The 19106-nt window shown below is 42.4% G+C and overlaps 1 protein-coding gene across 1 annotated transcript in view; it reads right to left on the bottom strand.

The window, feature by feature from the left end:
• Nucleotides 1-1618: 1618 nt before the first annotated feature.
• The window catches only part of GABRR2 (gamma-aminobutyric acid type A receptor subunit rho2), a 30691-nt gene continuing 13203 nt past the window's right edge, over nt 1619-19106 (bottom strand). Inside the window, exons 3-9 of the mRNA XM_021546248.3 lie at nt 15989-16056; nt 11815-12038; nt 8473-8555; nt 7066-7206; nt 6684-6836; nt 5858-6054; nt 1619-1927 (exon numbers count right to left, since the gene is read on the bottom strand). Coding sequence (XP_021401923.1) covers nt 1619-1927; nt 5858-6054; nt 6684-6836; nt 7066-7206; nt 8473-8555; nt 11815-12038; nt 15989-16056 — 1175 coding nt within the window. The remainder of the gene's footprint in view (nt 1928-5857; nt 6055-6683; nt 6837-7065; nt 7207-8472; nt 8556-11814; nt 12039-15988; nt 16057-19106) is intronic.

Below are 19106 nucleotides of genomic sequence, written 5' to 3'. Positions count from 1 at the left end.
TCCATGGGCAATGAGTGGTAAATGCACTCTCCTGTTGGCTCAGGAGACAAGTGGCAGGCTAGGCAATCCTGCCCCTCAGACACTCTCCTTCCTCTTCTTGCCAGCAATTTCAGGGCTGTGGTTTCTTGCTTTTATGACCAGACAGAACTCCATTCATGTCAGTTATTAACATGGCTGATTAAAGGGGAATATAGTTGTTAATTTTAGCTTTTCTCATCAATATTCTTTCCACTAAATTGGTGCCATCATCAGCTTGACTTAGGCAGTAATATTTGAGGCACAAGGGAAAACCTGGGTATTGTTGACAGGCAAGAGTTGACATTTTTCTGCTACTTTCTACATCCCCTGAGATTTAGGATGTAAGAATCCCTGCTATGTAAGCAGAACATTTCATGTGCTGACAAATAATTATGGTTACATCAGTATTTTTGTTTCCTTTTTCTTTATTCTAACCTCAGTCCTGGCTCTTAACACATCAAGCTCTGCCCCCACTGCTCAGCTTCAGCTTGGTAAATAAGTGTTTCGATGTACATAATCTCCACAACAGCCAAAAAGTCATGGTGTTTTCTTAAAATAAGGAGCAGACAAACCTGAGCATTGCTGTCTTGTTGCTATCGTGTTTCTACATTTGGGGTTTGCTGTCAGTGTTGTTAGCAAAGGAAAGGGAGATATCATAGGACAGGAAAATAACTGCCAAGCACATAAGCATGTTACAATGCTGTGTAGCAGCTTCAAAGGACTTACATCGACCTTAGACCCACAGTATTATCCTTGGCCACTTAATCTCTGACATGCCTCTGTTTCTGCAGAGAGGTTCTGGCAGACATGTATCCCTTTTGATCCCAAATGCCTGAACAGAAGGGCATTGTGTTGACTGGGAGAGGCACATTGGGATATACAGTTTGTCTGTGGGCTGCAGTTTGTAATCTAGAAAAAACCCGGCTGACTCAATCATACCACCTGTGCTCTGTAACCAGCCCAGCTCATCCTGGCCAGCCAGCTGTCCTAATGGTACTGATGAAGGTCCTATCCAGACAGAATGCAGAATCTCTACCCTTAAAGGAGGTGTTCTTCACAAAACAATGGAAAAAGTTATGTTTATGTGCCAAAGAAAGATCCAAAGCATTTTCTCAGAAGTAAAGGAAAGTGTTCATTCCGTTTCCTTACAGGAGAAGCGCTGTCCAGACTTCCCCATACAAGTTGCATGTATTTATTTATTTATTTACTTGTTTATTTATTTATTTATTCTTTACAGCTCACATGAGCATTGTCTTTGGTTGTCCATTGCACAACAGGTACCATCCATATGGCCAGCCCCAAAAGAGCATCCAGCACCTTTTGGCTGTATGGTGGACATGTATTTTCAAGTATGAGAGATGGCATGTGTCATAAAGCACATGGGAGCAAGGGGGTGGGCTGGAAACCAACCAGCACAGCAAGTTCCTCCATGAGGCCTGTACATGGAATTGCCTCCTGGGGGCTTTGTCCTCCCATTTACACTTCAAAGAAGCAACACAATAATCAGGTTGCTAGCATTGTTTCCAGCTAAGACAAAAAAAAAAAAAGTACCAACCAAAGTGTTTTGTAGACATCTTCTGATTCAGAAGTGCCAGCATGCTTAGCTAAATACAGACCAATATATCAAATTAAAAAATATATAGGTGCCTGGGAATATTAACCTTGAATATTTATCAATTGCATGGGTGTTCTGGATGATGCGCAAGCCCACATGGCCCTTCAGGCCTCTCTTCCTTGATGAATTGGATTCATTGCTCATAGCTAGATGCACAACCGTCTTTTCTGGTTTCTCCTCTTCTGGTACCATCTGGTTTCTGGTATATCCTGCCAGGCTGTTGGCATCAGATTCACTGTAGTTTCCATCCAGCATCATAGTTTTCGAGTGAGGTATTCCACATGAACACGAAAACTAGGAACATAAACAAGAAACATAGCTGAATATTGGAAAAACATGTAAGCAACTGAAATGATGCCTTTCTATTAACAGACAGCTTGTAAATAGTTGAGGTCAAAATTTTGATTGAGATATTTTAAGTTTCTCTTTGAACAAAAAGGTCTTTTTTTTTTTTTTTTTGCTTGTTTTCAAAAGGAAGAAACAGGGTTTATCTATACTGCTTGGACAAACAGCTTCAGAAAAGATTATGAAGTGCTTTAGCAGACATATAATCTAAGCAAAAGGTCTTCTTAGGTAGCTGTTGTTCAGCCTCACTGTCTTGAGATTCCTTATTATTTATTCTTTGTCTTTATAAATATTCATGGGCAAGATACAGTTTAATCTCTGGAAATGGCTTATCCAGTACATGTTATGGGAAGAAAAAGGCCAAGTTCTGGGTTTACAGATACACATGCTTTCGTCATAAATCTGATTTTAAACCAAGCAGAGGACCAGCTAAAAGCATAATGTTAAATCCCAGCTCTTTTGAAGCTAATAGCAAAATTTGTATTGATTTCAGAAGCACCAGCATGCATCCTACAACATGCCAATGCATAGAGATAGAATTTTAAATAGGAAATGTAGTCTTTGATCATTCAAAACCTTCAGTTTTCCTGTCCCAGCAATATGGATTATGTATTTGCATACAATGTAAATGTCCAAATGTCTCCAAAATGTCCTTTCTGCTAGGAATTCCCGTCTCTGATTTCCTACCAATTTCCTTACCCAATAATACTCCACCAACTTCGATGTGTGGGTTTTCCAAGAACTTGCTTTCAAAGATATGTTCAGCTAAAACAAATGCAGTCAAGGCTTTTCCTTCAAATTATTTAAACAACAGATCACATTGCTTATTGAAAACCTTAAAATAAATTTAAGGATTATTTTCTGTGTTCTTGGCATAATCAAAAGGTTATATCAGCATATCAGCAGGTTGTGTTCAGAAAAACATGACAAGTTAGTAGCCTTCTTACTTTACTTTTTTTGAGCACTTCATGAGTACAACTGAATATCAAGTGGGTTTTAAGACATTTTATTCTAAGCAGGCACACTTTGAAAAACCCACACCCCAAAACTAACAAAACCAAACCAAGAGAACAAAACCAGAGTGCAGCTCCCCAAAAAGGACTGCTGTGATTTAACCCCAGCTGACAAATAAGCATCATGCAGTCACTCACTCAACCCACCTTTCCGCCTGAACTCCAGAGGGTTATGGAAAAGAATCAAATGTAAAACTTGTAGATTGAGATAAGAATAGTTGAATAATTGAAATGTGTTCTACGGTGTGGAATATTGCTTTGGCTCATTTGGGTCACCTGTCCTGGTCATGTTCCCTCCCAACATTTTTAGTTTACCTCCTCACTGGCAGAGCATGAGACACATAAACTCAGGATAAAAACAATTTAGCAACAATATTATTCTCACACTGAATTCAAAACACAATACTGTACCACTACTGAAATGAAACTAACTCTAACTAGGTTGCCAGCCTAAACCAGAATAATACCAAACCATGAAAAAAAACACAGAGGAGAATTTCACATCACACTCTTCATCATGAACTGACAGGTCCAGGAGATGATGGCTGTGTGTGAAGCACAGCAGTTACAATAACAAGCTAATTGCTGCAGGACTCAGCAAAGAAAGCAATTCTGCAGATTTACTGTCAACCCCAGGTCAAATTAGAGTTCCCATGGCTTCATGTACATGTGATGACAGCCACCTCTATGGACAAGAGAGCCTGACGTGCTAGAAACCCACCTCCACAGAACCTAAAATTACACTCATCCTCACATAGGCATGTACACGCAGGGGTGCACTATGTAATTTCACCCTGCAGGACTTTTAGCTTATGTCTACAATAATAATTCAAAAACTGCCAAAGAGCCTCTTTGGACATGGGAATGCAGCTGATTTACTATCAAAGTGTCAGAGAGGTCTCTGGCCTCTCTCAGCCCAGTGAACACTGAGAAGTTCCCAGGTATGGGCTGGGAATAAGCATGGGGCCACAGACCTTTTGCCATGGGCATTTCACAGCAGCTCCTGTGATCTTAAGGAAGAGAAGGTTTTGTTTTAGATACCTCATGTCTTTGTCCCTGCCACATTTAATTTCTTAATGTAGACATAACATAGAGCTCTCTTCTGGGCAGCCTTACATGTTCATACTAGAACTTTTGGGGTCTTTCATTGGGAGCAGCTCTGGCTGATAACATCTGCATCTACTGTGAGAAATGCCTCTTCTGCTTCTTCAAGAGCTTCTTCCTCAAATAATGGTATTTATTATCTCTGTTCCCATTTTCCCTACTGAAGAATAATACTGTCACACATTGAAGACTGGGTACTATATTTTCCCTTCTGCAGTAAAAAGGAATTTGCTGAAGATAGCAACGTACAAGACTCAATAAAGGGCAGATTTATTATATAAATAACAAGCTACGCCATCACTGGATGTGACAAAAAAAAAATCCAAAAAACTTAGCAGAAAATTAACAAACCCTCTTAAGTTCATTTAATCCCTCCAGTACAGTTAAAAACAGGGAAGAGTTTTCATCTTAAAAAAAAATGCAGGTTTGTTCTAGGCAAGTCAAACTTAGCAAGGATATTTCTTGTTATTTCCCATGCCCTGCCAAGATGCCATATTCTTTGGACATGGGATGCCTGAGCAGGGCTGGCTAAAATGTCACAGACCACTGCTCACGTGCAGAAACAGATACACTGGAGTCACTGTGCTTGTACAGAGCATCTCAACCTTGTATTGCAGAGAACTGCTGGGCCCCAGGTGCAGGCTAGGAGGGGCAGAAATTAAGATACTCAGACACTGTCAAAGCAGCTTTCCAGAATCATAATGCTGTTGAGAAGGCCTTTAAGAAAGGTAAAATTTCATCACAGAAGTCTGGCAAATTTATCCAGTTTGTTTTTTTTTTAAAGTATCTAATTACATTTTTTTACAGTATGCCAACTGAAAAAGGTGCTGGGCTGTTATGGGGTTTGTGCTGCTCTTCAAGAAAGTAATAGGGAGAAAAGGAAGGGAAAGATAAGGACATGCAAAACTAAAAGAGTAGTTCATAGAGGGAAATAACAGCATGCTTAAATTGTATGAAAGATGATGTCTGCATTGGCATTTCCAACAAGATTATACAAATTTCTCCAGGAGTCAAAGACAGTAGGTTACCAGTAGACTAATGTGAGTTCCTACTGGAAAGAAAGAAACTGTAAAACATGGTGATATCCTGGGTGTATGGTAACTGAAAAAATTTGCTTCTAAGCTTTAGTGTTCAAAAGGCAATGGTGCTTTGTTTAATCACAAAGAAGGGCCTAGAAGTCTATAAAATATCTCAGGCTGGAAAGGACTTCAGGGCATCTCTAGTCCTATGTCCTGCTTGTAGCAGAGCCAAGATGATCAGGATGTATCAGGTCTTGAAACACTCCAGGGATGCAGGATAAGACCTTTTATAGCACATTAAGAAGTACAAGCATAAACTTACTGACTGCTGTTTGTGTTTGGTGATGGGAAACACCTCCACTATTACATCCATTAAATTCAGCTTCCAGAGGGAGGAAAATAATTTGCACCAAATAACACCTTTAGCTTACTAAACAAGAATCGTGGCAGCTGCAGCGACGTATCAGGCTTTATATTTCCCCCCCTTGCCATTCCCTCTCATTTCCAGGTTGCACTCTTTCCCAGTTCAGATCACACTCTCTTCTCTGATGTTTCTATGAAGATCCATAAGATCAAATCCTGTTTTTCTGTATTAGCAATTCAGCCTGAGGTGGAGCGGTCTAAACAGACCCAATTACACACATGGTTGTCAATGTTTTCCCATTAACAGACAGTCAATATAAAGACAGATCATCTGTAAGGGGAAAAAAAGGAAATAAGTGGATGGCAAAAGTGTTTCTCACCCTCTCCCGCAGTTTCCTCTCCTTCCTCTCTTGCACCGTTGTCAGGTAATTCACAGCTGCGTATTCCAACACCGAGAGGAAGACAAACACAAAACTGACCCACAGGTAAATGTCCACTGCTTTGATGTAGGAAACACGAGGCATGGAGGCGTTCACCCCAGTGATGATCGTGGACATGGTCAGCACGGTGGTTATCCCTGTAAAGAACCAAGAGAAAGAAATGCTATTGACTGATACATTCCATAAGGGTTTTTTCCTAGAAAAACAGAAATTATGGCCCACATGATGGTCTGAAAGATGTTCATTTTGAACATCTTTACCATGTGTGCAAAGTAGCTCTTCTGCTAATGCAGAATTATTCCCCTGCCTACAGTTTTGTGCTTATGATGGGGTGAGTTTTAAGAAGCAATGGAGCAGCCAACATTTTGCATTTAACAAACAGCATTTAATTCCCTCCTTAAACTCCAGGGTTTAAACACAAGGCTGTTAAAACATATTTTTACACACCTAATCCTAAGATCAGGTCTGCTAAGACCAGTGGTGACAAGGACTCCTGTTTCCTAGCTGTACCATTCTGTGTTACAACTTCATTTTTAAAGACCACACAATTTTCTGTCCTGAGCTACATAAAAGTGAGGAAGACTGCTAAATGATGAAGGACTTAGAACAAAGTGCAAGTTATACATTATATTAATCATCAAATAAAACCACCGTTTGCTTGCACAGTATCTTCAACCATCAAAATGAACAGTTAGTTCCCTTTCCTGCCAAAACCTTCACGTTCAAAGCTTTTCACACAGCCATGGCTTGTTGCAGTTGTTCTCACCCAAAGAGACTCTGGCAGGAACTGCTCGTCGGTCAATCCAGAAGGACACCCAGGACAACATGACCATGAGAGTGGCAGGGAAGTAGGTTTGGAGCAGGAAGAAAAAGATGTGTCGGCGTAACGTGAAATTTATATAGAGGCGATTGTACCAACCTTTGAGAGAGGAGGAAAGCCAGGAGAAGTGAGAACAGCTTGGACAGCAGGTACAAGGAGACAAGATCTTTCTTTGGTTCTTTTATTTCTAAGACTACTAAACCAAGAAACTGAGTTTTCAAACAGGCTGTGAAGGCTACACTTCAGTGACATAATCCCAAGAACCCCCTCAAAGCAATTAACACAGCATTAGGTTTAGCAATAGTATGACATCAGAAAAGGTCAATACCTGTGCTACTGTAGAAAGCCAGTCTTGATGTGGTGTGGAATTTTTGTATCAAAAACTGAGACAAAGAAATTTTTTCATCAGTTTTCAGAGACTCATTCCCATTTTTCCAATACAGCATCAGATCTTCATCAGTGTAAGCATCTTAGGGAAAGAAGAAATACAATGTTATGTGACTTTAGCTTAGAGGTTCAATAAAAGTTAATACATCCAGTCTTTGGCATGAACTAATGCCACAAGTAAGTTTGCCAACAACAAAGGAGTTCAAAAGATCTTGTCATATAATATACTGTGACAACAACAAAAATCTGGATTCAAGATTCAAGAAAACAAATCCTCTTTTTACTTCACATTGAAATGACAGTTAGAATGGTACTCTTCTGAACATCACAGACTAAAAATAGATGATAGCTCAGGAAATAATCATGGGTAAAACACCTTAATTTAGAGGAAGGAGGAAGCACGGACACTTCAAACTATCTTAGAATGATAAAAGCAAAAGGGATAGGTGAGAAGCAAAAGCCCAGAAATATGTTAAAATTATAAATGAAAAACACAGAGAATTTGTTCACTAAGTAACAGGAATGGGAAATGAGAAAAGGGTTATCAAGATCATCAGGGACAGGAGCACATGGCTTAGGGACAAGAGGCTGGGGAACAGGGTTTGTTCAGCTGGGAGAAGAGCAGCCTGTGGTGGGGTCCAGCTGCTGCACTGCTGACCCTCATGGAGAAGGTGGCAGCAGCCTTTTCCCAGATGCTTTGACAAATGGAGAATGGAAGGACAAGAGGCAAAGGCTGTAGGTCCAGAAAAGTACTGTTCCCAAGCAGGAAAAAAGAAAACATTTTCAGGATCAGAGCTGTCAAATATTTGAGCGTGTTGTAGAGAAAAGTTGTGGAGCCTGAATTATCTTGCTCAAAAGATAATTCTTTGTCCAAATGGACACAGGCCCAAGCAACTTATGAAGACCTCCCTGCTCTCAGCAGAGTATTGGAGCAGCTGACCTCAAGGTCAGTGAAAACTATCCTCTGATTCTAATTCTGGTTTTTGCAGAGGAACATTCAGTTAAATATCTGGGAGGACATCAAAACAACCAGATATTAGGCTTACCATACACTGGAGAAAGTCTACCAAAAAATCCTACTGTTCACATTACTTTCTCCACCAAAGCTGAGCCCAGATCACAATGTTTACAGGATCAGGATTATGTCATAGGATGTTTCCCTTGCAAATTCTCGTCTTGCAGCACAAAGACTAGATACAAAATACTGCTGAGTCAACAGGACTCCTAATAACTCCGATGAACTATTTTTTCAGGCTCTAAAATAGACAGTATTTTGAAACATGTCCAGTGAAATGTTTGTGCAGCCAGCCATGGAGAACATCTAGCTAGAAACACGGATAGAACATACAGCTTTCCAGCTCCAGAGAACATGTCTGAGAGTCCAGGGGGAAGTGGCTGAAGTCCATGTTGCACATTGCTGTCACTGTGACCCTAGAAATTAAAAATGAGAAAAGCTGAATTTTATCACAGATAATTATTCTGCAGATTTTAAGCCACAAATATTGCATGATGTTTGCAAAAAAATCCACAGGAAAATGCCTACAAATTCTCCATATTCAAGCTAGATGGATTATACACAGAAACTCCAAAAATGTAATTTCAATATCAAGGAACAAAAACACTATCCTGGATGTTACTCTTATACTAATGTCAGTACAGGTATTTCCACTGTGTTTTTTATCCAACTGTTTTCCTACAAAACTACAATGCAAAGTAGCTTCACTATTTACAGTTGAATATTCCCTTATGTGCAGTTTAATTAAGGTTTCCACATTTTCCTCATTGCCCAGTTCCCTCCATAGTCACTCCCAGAATGACCCAAGCCTGAGGAATATGACCATCCTTATTGTAAGCCACAAAATTCCTTCAGTACATATATTATTAAGGCAAAAGCAGTTTCTTACAGCTCCCAATAAACCCTTTTAATCTGAGGGGGTGTATTTCTGGGGCAGGGGATGTAAAATGAGTGCAGCTGGTTTTCAGCAAGTGAGATTTGCTTCTGTTAAGTTTTTGTCTTAGCTAAAAAGCTACAGAATCACAGCTCCAGTTTCTAAACTAGTCCAGTTGTGCACAACATTACATAAGAAATTTTCCAGTGGGTCAGTGAACTTTCTCTTGCAGATGGATTTGCAGTGGAGCTCCTGATTTAGGAGGGGCAAATCAGCTGTGACTCATCGTTTCAGAGGCTGACTTACGTTGGTTGTGACCATTTTCTAGATGCATTGCAGATGTTGATAAAGGACTTCTCCTCTGTTCCAGGGATTGTGATCCAAATCCTACCCTGACCTACACACTCATCATCGCTGAAAGGCACATGCTGTTCATTTTGACTATAAACTAGAGCAAAATTTTGCCATTTGAGCAAAATTTAAAGAATGTTTTGGGGATATGCTCCAGAAGGTATCCTGCAACAATGACCTCCCCTAACTGTGTGTAGCATTTCAGCATTGTATAACTCAGTCTCATTAAAGTGTGTTGTTTTCTTTCTCCAGCATCACCTGAACTGTGGCACAGCCTGTGTGGTCAGTAACAATTTGTTAGTCAGGGGCAGAACAGAAACTCAGCTCATCAATATGATATTCCTCAATTAGAGTGCAGTGTCCAGGTGGCTTTGAAGACCCAAGGCCCTAAACAGGAATGAAATACCCCCCAGTCCACTGCCAATCCCATTCAAACATCTCAAGATATCTGAGGGCATTCCCAGCACCAGTGGACACCCATGCTTTTTCAGCTGGATATTGTTCTGAGTGTTCTAAACACCACCAGGCCCAAATGCCATGGAGATTTTCTTTCTCCTTGGATTTTACATATCAAATTATCCATTTAACAATTGTGCAATCGGCTGTGGTTAAGTCACAGGCTTCTCTCTTGTGGGTAACATTAAATAGCCACATCACCTCCTCAGCTGGTCACAGAAGTAAATTTAATAGAACACCTTTCCAAGATTTTAAAAATCATTTTACCATAGCTGAAAGGAATAAGTTCCAGAAAGATCCTAGAACAGAAATCCTTTGCTACAAAATATTCAAAAATCACTGTACACTCAGAGCATGTTTTCTGTCCTGAGGAAATATCCATTTTTTTGGGCTCTTGAGCTTTTCTCCTCTAGCAGTGTGTTTTTCTCCACTTCTCTTTTCATTCTTCTGAAGGAAATTAAATCTGCTGGGATGCTGATGTGAGCAGCCATAAAGGTGGGCTGGTTAGAAGGGGAAACTACTGAGCAAAAAACTGTCTGATAAAAAATATGGACAGAGAAAGGCTTGCCAGCCTGGGAACAAGACAAATCCTTGAGAAGCACAGCTGGCCTCTTTGACATGCAGATAGGGTACCTAGAAACAGGAGACATCCTGAAACACCATAAATAACTGACAAAAAAAAAAGTGCTTTAACAGGCATTTTATTGTAAGAAAAGGTAGGAAATTATCTTGAAAATAAAAAAGGGTCTGAGAGAACAGAAAACATCATTATCTATTGGCTGTTACAGGTGAAAAACAAAAATTACTAGCATCTATTGCCTATTCAATGTGGTGGCATCCTACACCCTCTTATCTCTGGATATAAGGAGGATATAATTTTTACCCAAGGTGAAGCCTTCCTCTGAGACCTTTCCCTGCTGCGCATACTTTTCTGTTCCTTAGAAGGTTGAATTTGGTGCATGAACTTTCTACCAGCTCTTGGACACCCACCAAGGACTCTTGGCTGACTCCACTCACTGTGACTCAGAGCATCTCTGAAATGAGACACTGCTGTCTCTCTCTGATCCCACTTTGTTTCAGTTTGCCCACCCATTCATTGGATGATTGGGATCGGTATCACTTGATACCAGTACTGTGCACCCACACAAGCAACCTGTCCTAAGTGTACCTGAGGGTATATTGTGGATGCTTCACCAATTTAAATACCCTGGTTAGTTATTGCCTGTTGCCACATGATTGATAGACGCTAAATTATTGATTGCTGATAGTAATTTGCAATAGGGTGATGTGGATATACAGTCACTTTATTAATCACAGGTATAGTTGCCAGTGGTGATTTTGTGGTAGATTGCTTGCTAGTGGTGATTTTTGTGGTATTTTTAATAATCTGTAAAAAGGTAGAGAAGTTTAGAGGATTAAGCCTCCATATCCTTGTGTATTACAGAATCCTGCAAACCCGCACTCACGATCCATGTACACCCGCAGGATGGATAACCCTGCAGGTCCTGACAGACACCCCTCAGGATTCTTCCAGCCAACAAATCTTCTAGAAAACCAAGATGTTTTTAATACTGCCATTTCAGCTTCAATAAACTTAAACATTTACATCAACAGGAAAGCACCACAACTGAAAAAAAAATTCTAGACAAACAAGAAAGAAAAATAGGATAATTATAGAGGTCACCATCTGTTGTATCAGCAGCTTCCAGTTTAATCACACACTGACCCTGGGATGAACATTCTTGCTTGACTAAGCCCTCCACTGACTGCAAAGAGTTGGGGGCATGCTTCCCTCAGGAGGAGATTATCCTGTTACTGCCCTCAACATGGGCTCTCCGAGTTTCCTGCAAAGCATTTTGTAGTGGATATTCTGGAAACAGGGCTCTGCATCAGCAGTGAGAGTAGCAGGATTGGCAGTACCAAAGTCAAGTCTAGAGCCAAACTGGCAGCAAAGCCCCAGGGGATGCTCGGGGGAAGCAGGGCTGCTCCGTTACCTCATGCTGTAGAGGACGTGCCCGTCGGGGAACACTCGCAGCATGATGTTGTCCGTGGTGGTATCATGAATGAAGGACCTCTTGGAATGCACGAAGAAGACATCAGGGACCCAGATCTTCTTCACCAGCCTGCCATCAAAGGTCATGCTCTTGTTGTTGGTGCTGGGAAATGAGAGACGCTCATCCTTCCAGTAGTGCCTTAAGTACAAGGTCATAGTGAAATCCTTCAAAAAAGGGAAGAGAACCAGAAAAGGAAGAGAGGTCTGTCAGTGCTGCACTTTACAACTAGGACACACCAGAAGAAAAACTCACTCCCACCAGATAGATGACATCTCTCCACTCTCAACTCCTGATTCTTTCCTAGGTCAATCCTCTGTGTCAGTAGATTTTCCTGACAAAATAATTTCAGCCAAAATAAAGCATATCCAACTAAAGAATTTATTACAGTACCTAGTAATGTTTGGTCCCAAATGGGATATAAATATGCCCCAAGAGAAGCAACGCCCTACAGAAATGATTCTTCAATTCTGGCAAAATTATCTTACAGGACTATGGAAGCAATAGGATCTTCAAGAGGAAAAACTGAAAGTTAGCTTAATGGTCATGCTAAACACTAAGAAATTTATCCCCAAAAGGACTAAATTGTTACAAACAGCAACCAAGTGATGGAACTGTGTTTCCTACCATGTAAGTGTGTAAATACAGTTCCCTTTCAGGCTTGTTGATGGGGCAGGAGCTTCAGTGACATTAAGGAAAACATCTGTTTGTTGATCCCAACCTGACAGTTGCTGCTTTTAGAGCTGAATCTACTCTCATGTTGAGAGATCAAATAGACTTATTTTCTTTATACTCCCAATTAAGCAAGTGATTATGGGAGCTGCAGTTGCTAAGTCTGAGCAGGCAGCAACACAGGCCAGGGTTTCTCCCGAGCAACCACTTTCTCACACCACAGCCAATCAGTTTGGTGACAATCAATTACTCTGACTCTCTGCTTCAAAGGACTGTCTCACAACAGCCACGCATTGGCAGTAGGTTTTTCATTGATTTGTCAGGCTCTGGTGCCAGCCCTCATCTTGCTGCCCAGCACAGTACAGAGCTGGCCAGACCTCTCTGACCATGGCAGAGACTGGCCAGGGGACACTTCTGCTCACCCACCTGCAGGACCCCACCTTATCAGACTGGTCCCAGGCTCCCTCACTGCTCATCCTAGGGATGCTGTGAGCTCCTGTTCCTTACTGGACACTGGGCACCTTCCCCTTACATCTACAGTCCCAGAGAAACACTTCCAGCAACTACTGCCACTGGCAGAGCTTGGGTTATGGCCCAGCTAGAAGAGTCAGCCTCAGGGGCTGGACTTCAAGCTCCTCAGTTTGACTAAAGCTGGGAAAAAGTGAATCAAGGAAGAGGCAAAATTTCTGCTTTCTTAGGAGTCAGTGCAAGCTATGGTAGAAGTCAAAAAAGGAGTAAAGAAGAGCCTGGCTATTCAGGGTTGCCGGTTGCCTGGCCATGACATGAGATAGAGGGACATGGGGCTCCAGGAGAGGAGGACCATTCTCATGGTTTAACTCCAGCCAGCAGCTCAGTACAACACAGACACTTGCCCACTCCTCTCTCCCACCACCTCCAGCCAATCTGATGGGGAGTAGACTTAAAAGAAGCTGGGTTGAGATAAAAACAGTTTTACAATTGAAATAAATAGTAATAAAAAGAGTAATGAAAAGGAAGATGAAAAGAGATAGAGGGGCAAAACTCCAGAAAAACAAGTGATGCACAACATATCTGCTGACAGATGCCCAGCACATCCAGCAGCAATTGGCCCCTCCCAGCCAGCTCCTGGCATGATGTCCTGTGGTATGGCACATCCCTTTGGCCAGTTTGGGTCAGCTGTCCTGGCCATGCTCCCTCCTGACTTCTTGTGCCCCTCCTCACAGGCAGAGCAGGAGACACTGAAAAGTCCTTGACTCAAGGTAAGCACTGCTGAGCCACAACTAAAACACTGTGTTATTTGTGTCATTCTCATACTAAATCCAAACCCAGCATTGTACCAGCTACTAAGAAGAAAATTAGCTCTATCCCAGCCAAAACCAGGACAGCCAGGCAGCCTGAGGCTGTGGCTGCAAAATGCCTCTGGGCAGCTGCATCATCAGAGCACAGGGGAACAGGGACCATCAGCCAGGCACCCTCAGCATTGCTTACAGCCACTGTGGAGGAGGGGGAAGAGACTGTCTGAAGGCACAGCCCAGGAGGGAACTCACTGCTGTCCAGGCCACCCCTCTCCCTGTCCTACCAGACTGGAGCTTCTCATTTTCACCTTCAGTCCCTTTCTCTCTCCAAACAGCCAGCACAGTGGCCTCTGCAATGGCCAACTCTCCTCTCTCTCCAATGGCCAACATGGTGCACCAAATGATGCCAACACAAAGTGGCAGCTGACAACAGCTTCTAAGCATAAAATCCAACTTAAGGAGGCTTTTTCATGGCAAGATTCAAAAGAGGCAGTGTGCTGACCACTTGTTCCTTCCTAACCAGCACAAACACTATTTACAAGCAAGAAAAGGGGTTAATTTCAGCACACACAAATACGAATGTCCCTTGGAAAACAAGGTTTTACAGCAAACTGGGAGAATTACAGTACCTGCCAGAGGCACAAATAAGTCTACACAGAAGTACCTCAATTTTGGCAGCGTATTTCATGTTTGCTCCAAGCTCCAGGCAGCCTCAAGAGCATGTCCTGCCACTGCACACAGCAGCAGCCCATCCATGTCAACCAGACAGGCACCAGTTTTAAACCCACATGCTTTAAACAGCCCCTGCACAGTCTTGCAGACACAGTGGGTTGCGGCTGGTGATGCTTCAGTCTGGTCCTTTGGGGCACCAGGTGCCTGCTCAAACAGTGATAGGTAAGGCCTGCCCAGCCCAGGGTACCTGATTTTCAGGACCACTTCAGAGCAGTTTGAAACAAGCCCTGCCTGCAATGAGGAGACAAGGAGGGCACCCTGCTGCAGGCACAGCCAGCCCGGTCCCCTGGCCATGCAGAGAGCTTGTTGCCCACTCTCCTCCCTGCAGACACCCATGTTGGGACAGTCTATTGGAAGAACACACCAACATAACTCAGGCTGAACTGGGAGAACATTCTTCCACCCCAAATATGTATCAGCAACTGCTGTAGAAAATGCTTGTCATGAGCTGGGAAAATAGAAACTATCAACAGCCAAGGGAGAGAATGGACCTCCAAGACTTCTGACAAGTAAGATTTTAATTGAATCCTGACAGAAAGTACTGTGAGTTATTTCTTTGCACTAATTAGGCCTCTTTGCTGCTCTGATATTATCTTGAATGTATTAGGGTCCCAGTTCTCCTCCTAGCAGCCATTTCCTGTGCTGACAGCTCCTTCCCACACACCTCACTGCATGCATACTCCAAACCCTCTCTTTCAATATCCAGGCAGGCAAACTGTCTGGTTTTAATCACAGAACATAGAATAGTTTGGGTTGGAAAGAACCCTTAAAGGTCATTTAAATCAGCCCCTCCAAAATGGGATAAAGATGCAATTGTGCCATATTAGAAACTACTCAAACTAAAGCTTTTTCTTTGTCTTTATGTTTGTTTATGTTTGGTTTAGACCACAAAAGGTGCACAAGAACAGGGACAAAAAGGCAGCAAGAGGAAGGAGCCCAGAAGCTTCCTCTTTTCCTCTATGTTCCCCTTTCCACTTCTCTTTTTTATTCCATTTCCTACAATTAAAAATTTTAAAAATCACCATAAAACAATTCCAAACCAAACAGTAAAGTGTGTGTGACACTCATGAGAATTGAATGGTTCCCTAAGGAAGGAAACTCCTGCAGCAAACACAGCTTATGTGAATTTTACCATATGGCTTCAAATCTTCATATGCAGCTGCTTATATTTTTAGTTGTGATAGATCTTTCACAGCACTGATTCCTCTCCCATTCAAGGTCCCTTTTCTCTTCACGCTTTTAATCTTTATCTGGAGGTAGAGAGGTAAGACTTTGATCATCTGGTTTTATCAAGTCTTTGGTTCTGATTATCAGCCTCTTTGAATTTTGGAGATGCAGCTCTTACTTTCATCTGACCAATGATTAGAGACCCACAGGTTTCAATTCAGAAGGTCTTTTTGTGACTAGAATTAACTGAGGCTTAGAGGAGGATTACGTACCATGTCAACCTCAGAAATACTGTCCAAGCTTTCAACTTGCACATCCACCCCAACAGGGATCGCAGGGCCTGAAAGAGAATGAGATTTAGATATGTAAATAAATGTTCTTTCATATCATCTGCATTTCATTAGCACTTCTAAGGTGACATATAAACATTTCTGAGCTTATGCTGTACATTTCTGTCAATGGTTCTTCAGGAGGGGGCTGGGGAATCAGTTAGTGAATAACCATGTAAAGGCCCTTTTGAAACATTGAATTATCTTCCCCTTGGCATATGCTGCAAAATTGACACTTTTCCAGTTATTCCCGAGCTTGGATGAAACATTTGCCTATGTTTTTAAAAACTGTGCCATCCCATCTTAAATTTTAGGCCTTTATGAACAAATTTAGCCCCAAGGACAGGGGTCTTGAGATGAAGACATGGCAAGCAGTGAGCTCTTCCTTGGAGGTTTCTCATTTTTGTCAACAAGGCAAACCACATTAATCTCTTAAGGGCCCATCACCATCTTGATTCGTATTACTCACTGATGATGTTGCTGGTTGTCCACAGCAGTCTTAAAATTAGCAACCAGAGAGTTCACAAAGAGTAAGTAAGCAGAAAACATCCCACAATAATGCACACTCCTCTATTACTAGAAACACCGTATCAAAACTTCACTCCAGACTGCTGCTCATTGATGACCAGGACCTGCTCAAGATCCCCATAATGTGCCCTCAGGTCGCTTTTCCCAAATTCTGGTGATAAGTGCCCACTGAGACAAGCACACCAAGCATGACCCAGCAGGGTGGCTCAGCAGGACCTGCTGAGGAACAGCCCAGGTGGATCCAGTGCTGCCTGGTGCTCCCAGTGTGTGGCAGTGGGACTCACAGGGCTCACACTGATGACCCCATCCAGGACATGTCTCCAGCCTGGGCACTGGCAGTGAGACAGACCATGCCAAAGGATGCAGAAGCTCTGCAGACATGTCTGAGACTTGTCCAGCAGAAACTACTTTTCCAAGGACCATAGTGACTCCCATGAAGATCTGCAAATACTTTTAGCTCCTAGATTTTGAACCTGATTAGCAGTCAGATGTAAGACGTACCACAATCCCTTTGTGGACTCAGACCCATATTTGCAGCAGGGCCTGCTGCATGCATACATTTAGCTGGAGCAGCATCTTTCTCAAGACCACATCAAAGCCCTAAATACACTGCAAGTCTAACCAGAGAGCAGAAATGTTGCTGAGAGAGTAGCACAATTGTGCAAGCTGCTAACCATCCTGCCCCTGTACCTGCAGCAGCATGTACGGACTCCCACACATCTTCAGGGTTTTTGAACACGTTTGCCTCTGCTGGAGGAGAAAGAAGCACCAACTCAGCCTCAGTAGGGAAAGGCTGACCCCCATGCCCGTGAGACGAGCTGTGACCAGCCCCAGTGAAGGTTTGCCAGGGCTTTGACAAGCCAGCCTCACCTGATTACTGCAGAGCACACTGATGGTGCCAATCCCCTTCCCACATGCACAGCTCCAGCTTGTTTTGCCCAAAGTGTCTGCAGCAGCTGTGCTGGGAACAGGCACCTTGAACAAGCCCTGTGGAGTGGGACCAGGCTCCTCAGAACCACCAATTCCAGTTTAAGTGGCTGCTGCCCTCAGCAATGAAACTCAGACACAGCACTTTGAGGTGACTCCCAGATGCTTACAAACACATTCAGACATACAACTGTGCACTGCATAATTTAAAAAATTGCCAGCAATCATTTGCAATCAAGAGAAAGAATTATTCTATGACATTTCTAAAACATGTTTCAGTTTGTTGGGGTTTTTCTCCTAAACAAGGTAGCAAAAAGCACTGTATTTGTGGTGACAAGAGGCACTTTGATGTGCAGTACAATCAACAGAGAAACAGCATAAGCCGAGGGCTGTGTGCCCAACACATGCTGGGCAGCCCCCCACAACTTCCAGACTGCAAGAGAGACTCTGTGTATGAATCCTTAATTTAGCCTTGATTCAGGAAATCAACACCCACACAAAGTCTATTTACTGTGATTTCTGTGCTTCTCTGAACACTAATCACAGATTTAAAGAAACCCAAAAAACATCAACAAACAACTGAAAACCAAGCCCATAAACACAAGAACACTGCCAAGCTGATATCTGTCCTGCTCTCCTATTCCTTCCCTATCTGCCCTTGAAAATAAAGTGTTCTTTTCTTTGTTCATGTTCCTGCATCAAACACTCAATAATCAGCAGTTATCTCATTTCAGGGACAAAGCCTAAGGTTCGGTCTGGAGCAGAAACAAAGCTTTATTAAATCCAAAATAAAGGGTGTTCCACCTTAAGCTGGATGGTCTGGAAAGCCCTTGAGAGAACAGGTCTAATGCTGGATTAGGTGTCCTTTCTCCAGTTATTCACAAATTTGGGGGATGAGAAAAGAGTGATTATAATAGAGAGAGGGAGAAATTATTGAACACTGCACTCAAATGTTTAGTTCTTAATACAGAAATGTAAAGATGAGTCTGTAAAACCAATTTATCAGCAGAAATATTATTCTTCCTTTTTTGGGCAAACTCCTACTACAATCAGCAGGAGCAATCACTGCTTTTTCCTTCTCCCTGCTCCTGACTCAGCACCTGGGGCTGAGGCAGTGAGAGAGCACACAAATGACGATCTGCTGAGACACAAAGACACTTTGGAGGAGGTTTAGGCAAGAAGCTGGACTGAGCAGGGAAGGGTGAGTGAAGGGCCAGTGCAAATGTTACTGCTTGTGAGGTTAGCAACAGGAATCAAATGATCACCAAGTCCTGCTCTCAGCAATGAGCATAAGTGATAATGATAATTGTGTATTCACTCAGCCCGTCACTCTACAGAACATCAAGATGTAGTTTTGTAGAGGTACTTCATGCAAGCAACATTGAAAGTGCATGCAGCTTCTGAAGCAAAGCAGAAGCCCTGTCTAGAAATGACCTCTTTAAACCACAGAAACAAACCCTGGGTTTCCTTCAAGGTCATGTTGGCTACAGCACATACCATTGAATTAAATGGCTGTTGATCACCCAGAGAGAAATGTCAGGAGATCTTTGATCTCACTAACCCATGGAGTCAATTAGGAACTGCTAGCTTTTAAATCCTGTCCCTC

The sequence above is a fragment of the Lonchura striata genome, chromosome 3 (assembly GCF_046129695.1).
Source record: "Lonchura striata isolate bLonStr1 chromosome 3, bLonStr1.mat, whole genome shotgun sequence".
NCBI classification, from domain to species: domain Eukaryota; kingdom Metazoa; phylum Chordata; class Aves; order Passeriformes; family Estrildidae; genus Lonchura; species Lonchura striata.
This window is presented reverse-complemented; position numbering and strand designations above follow the sequence as displayed.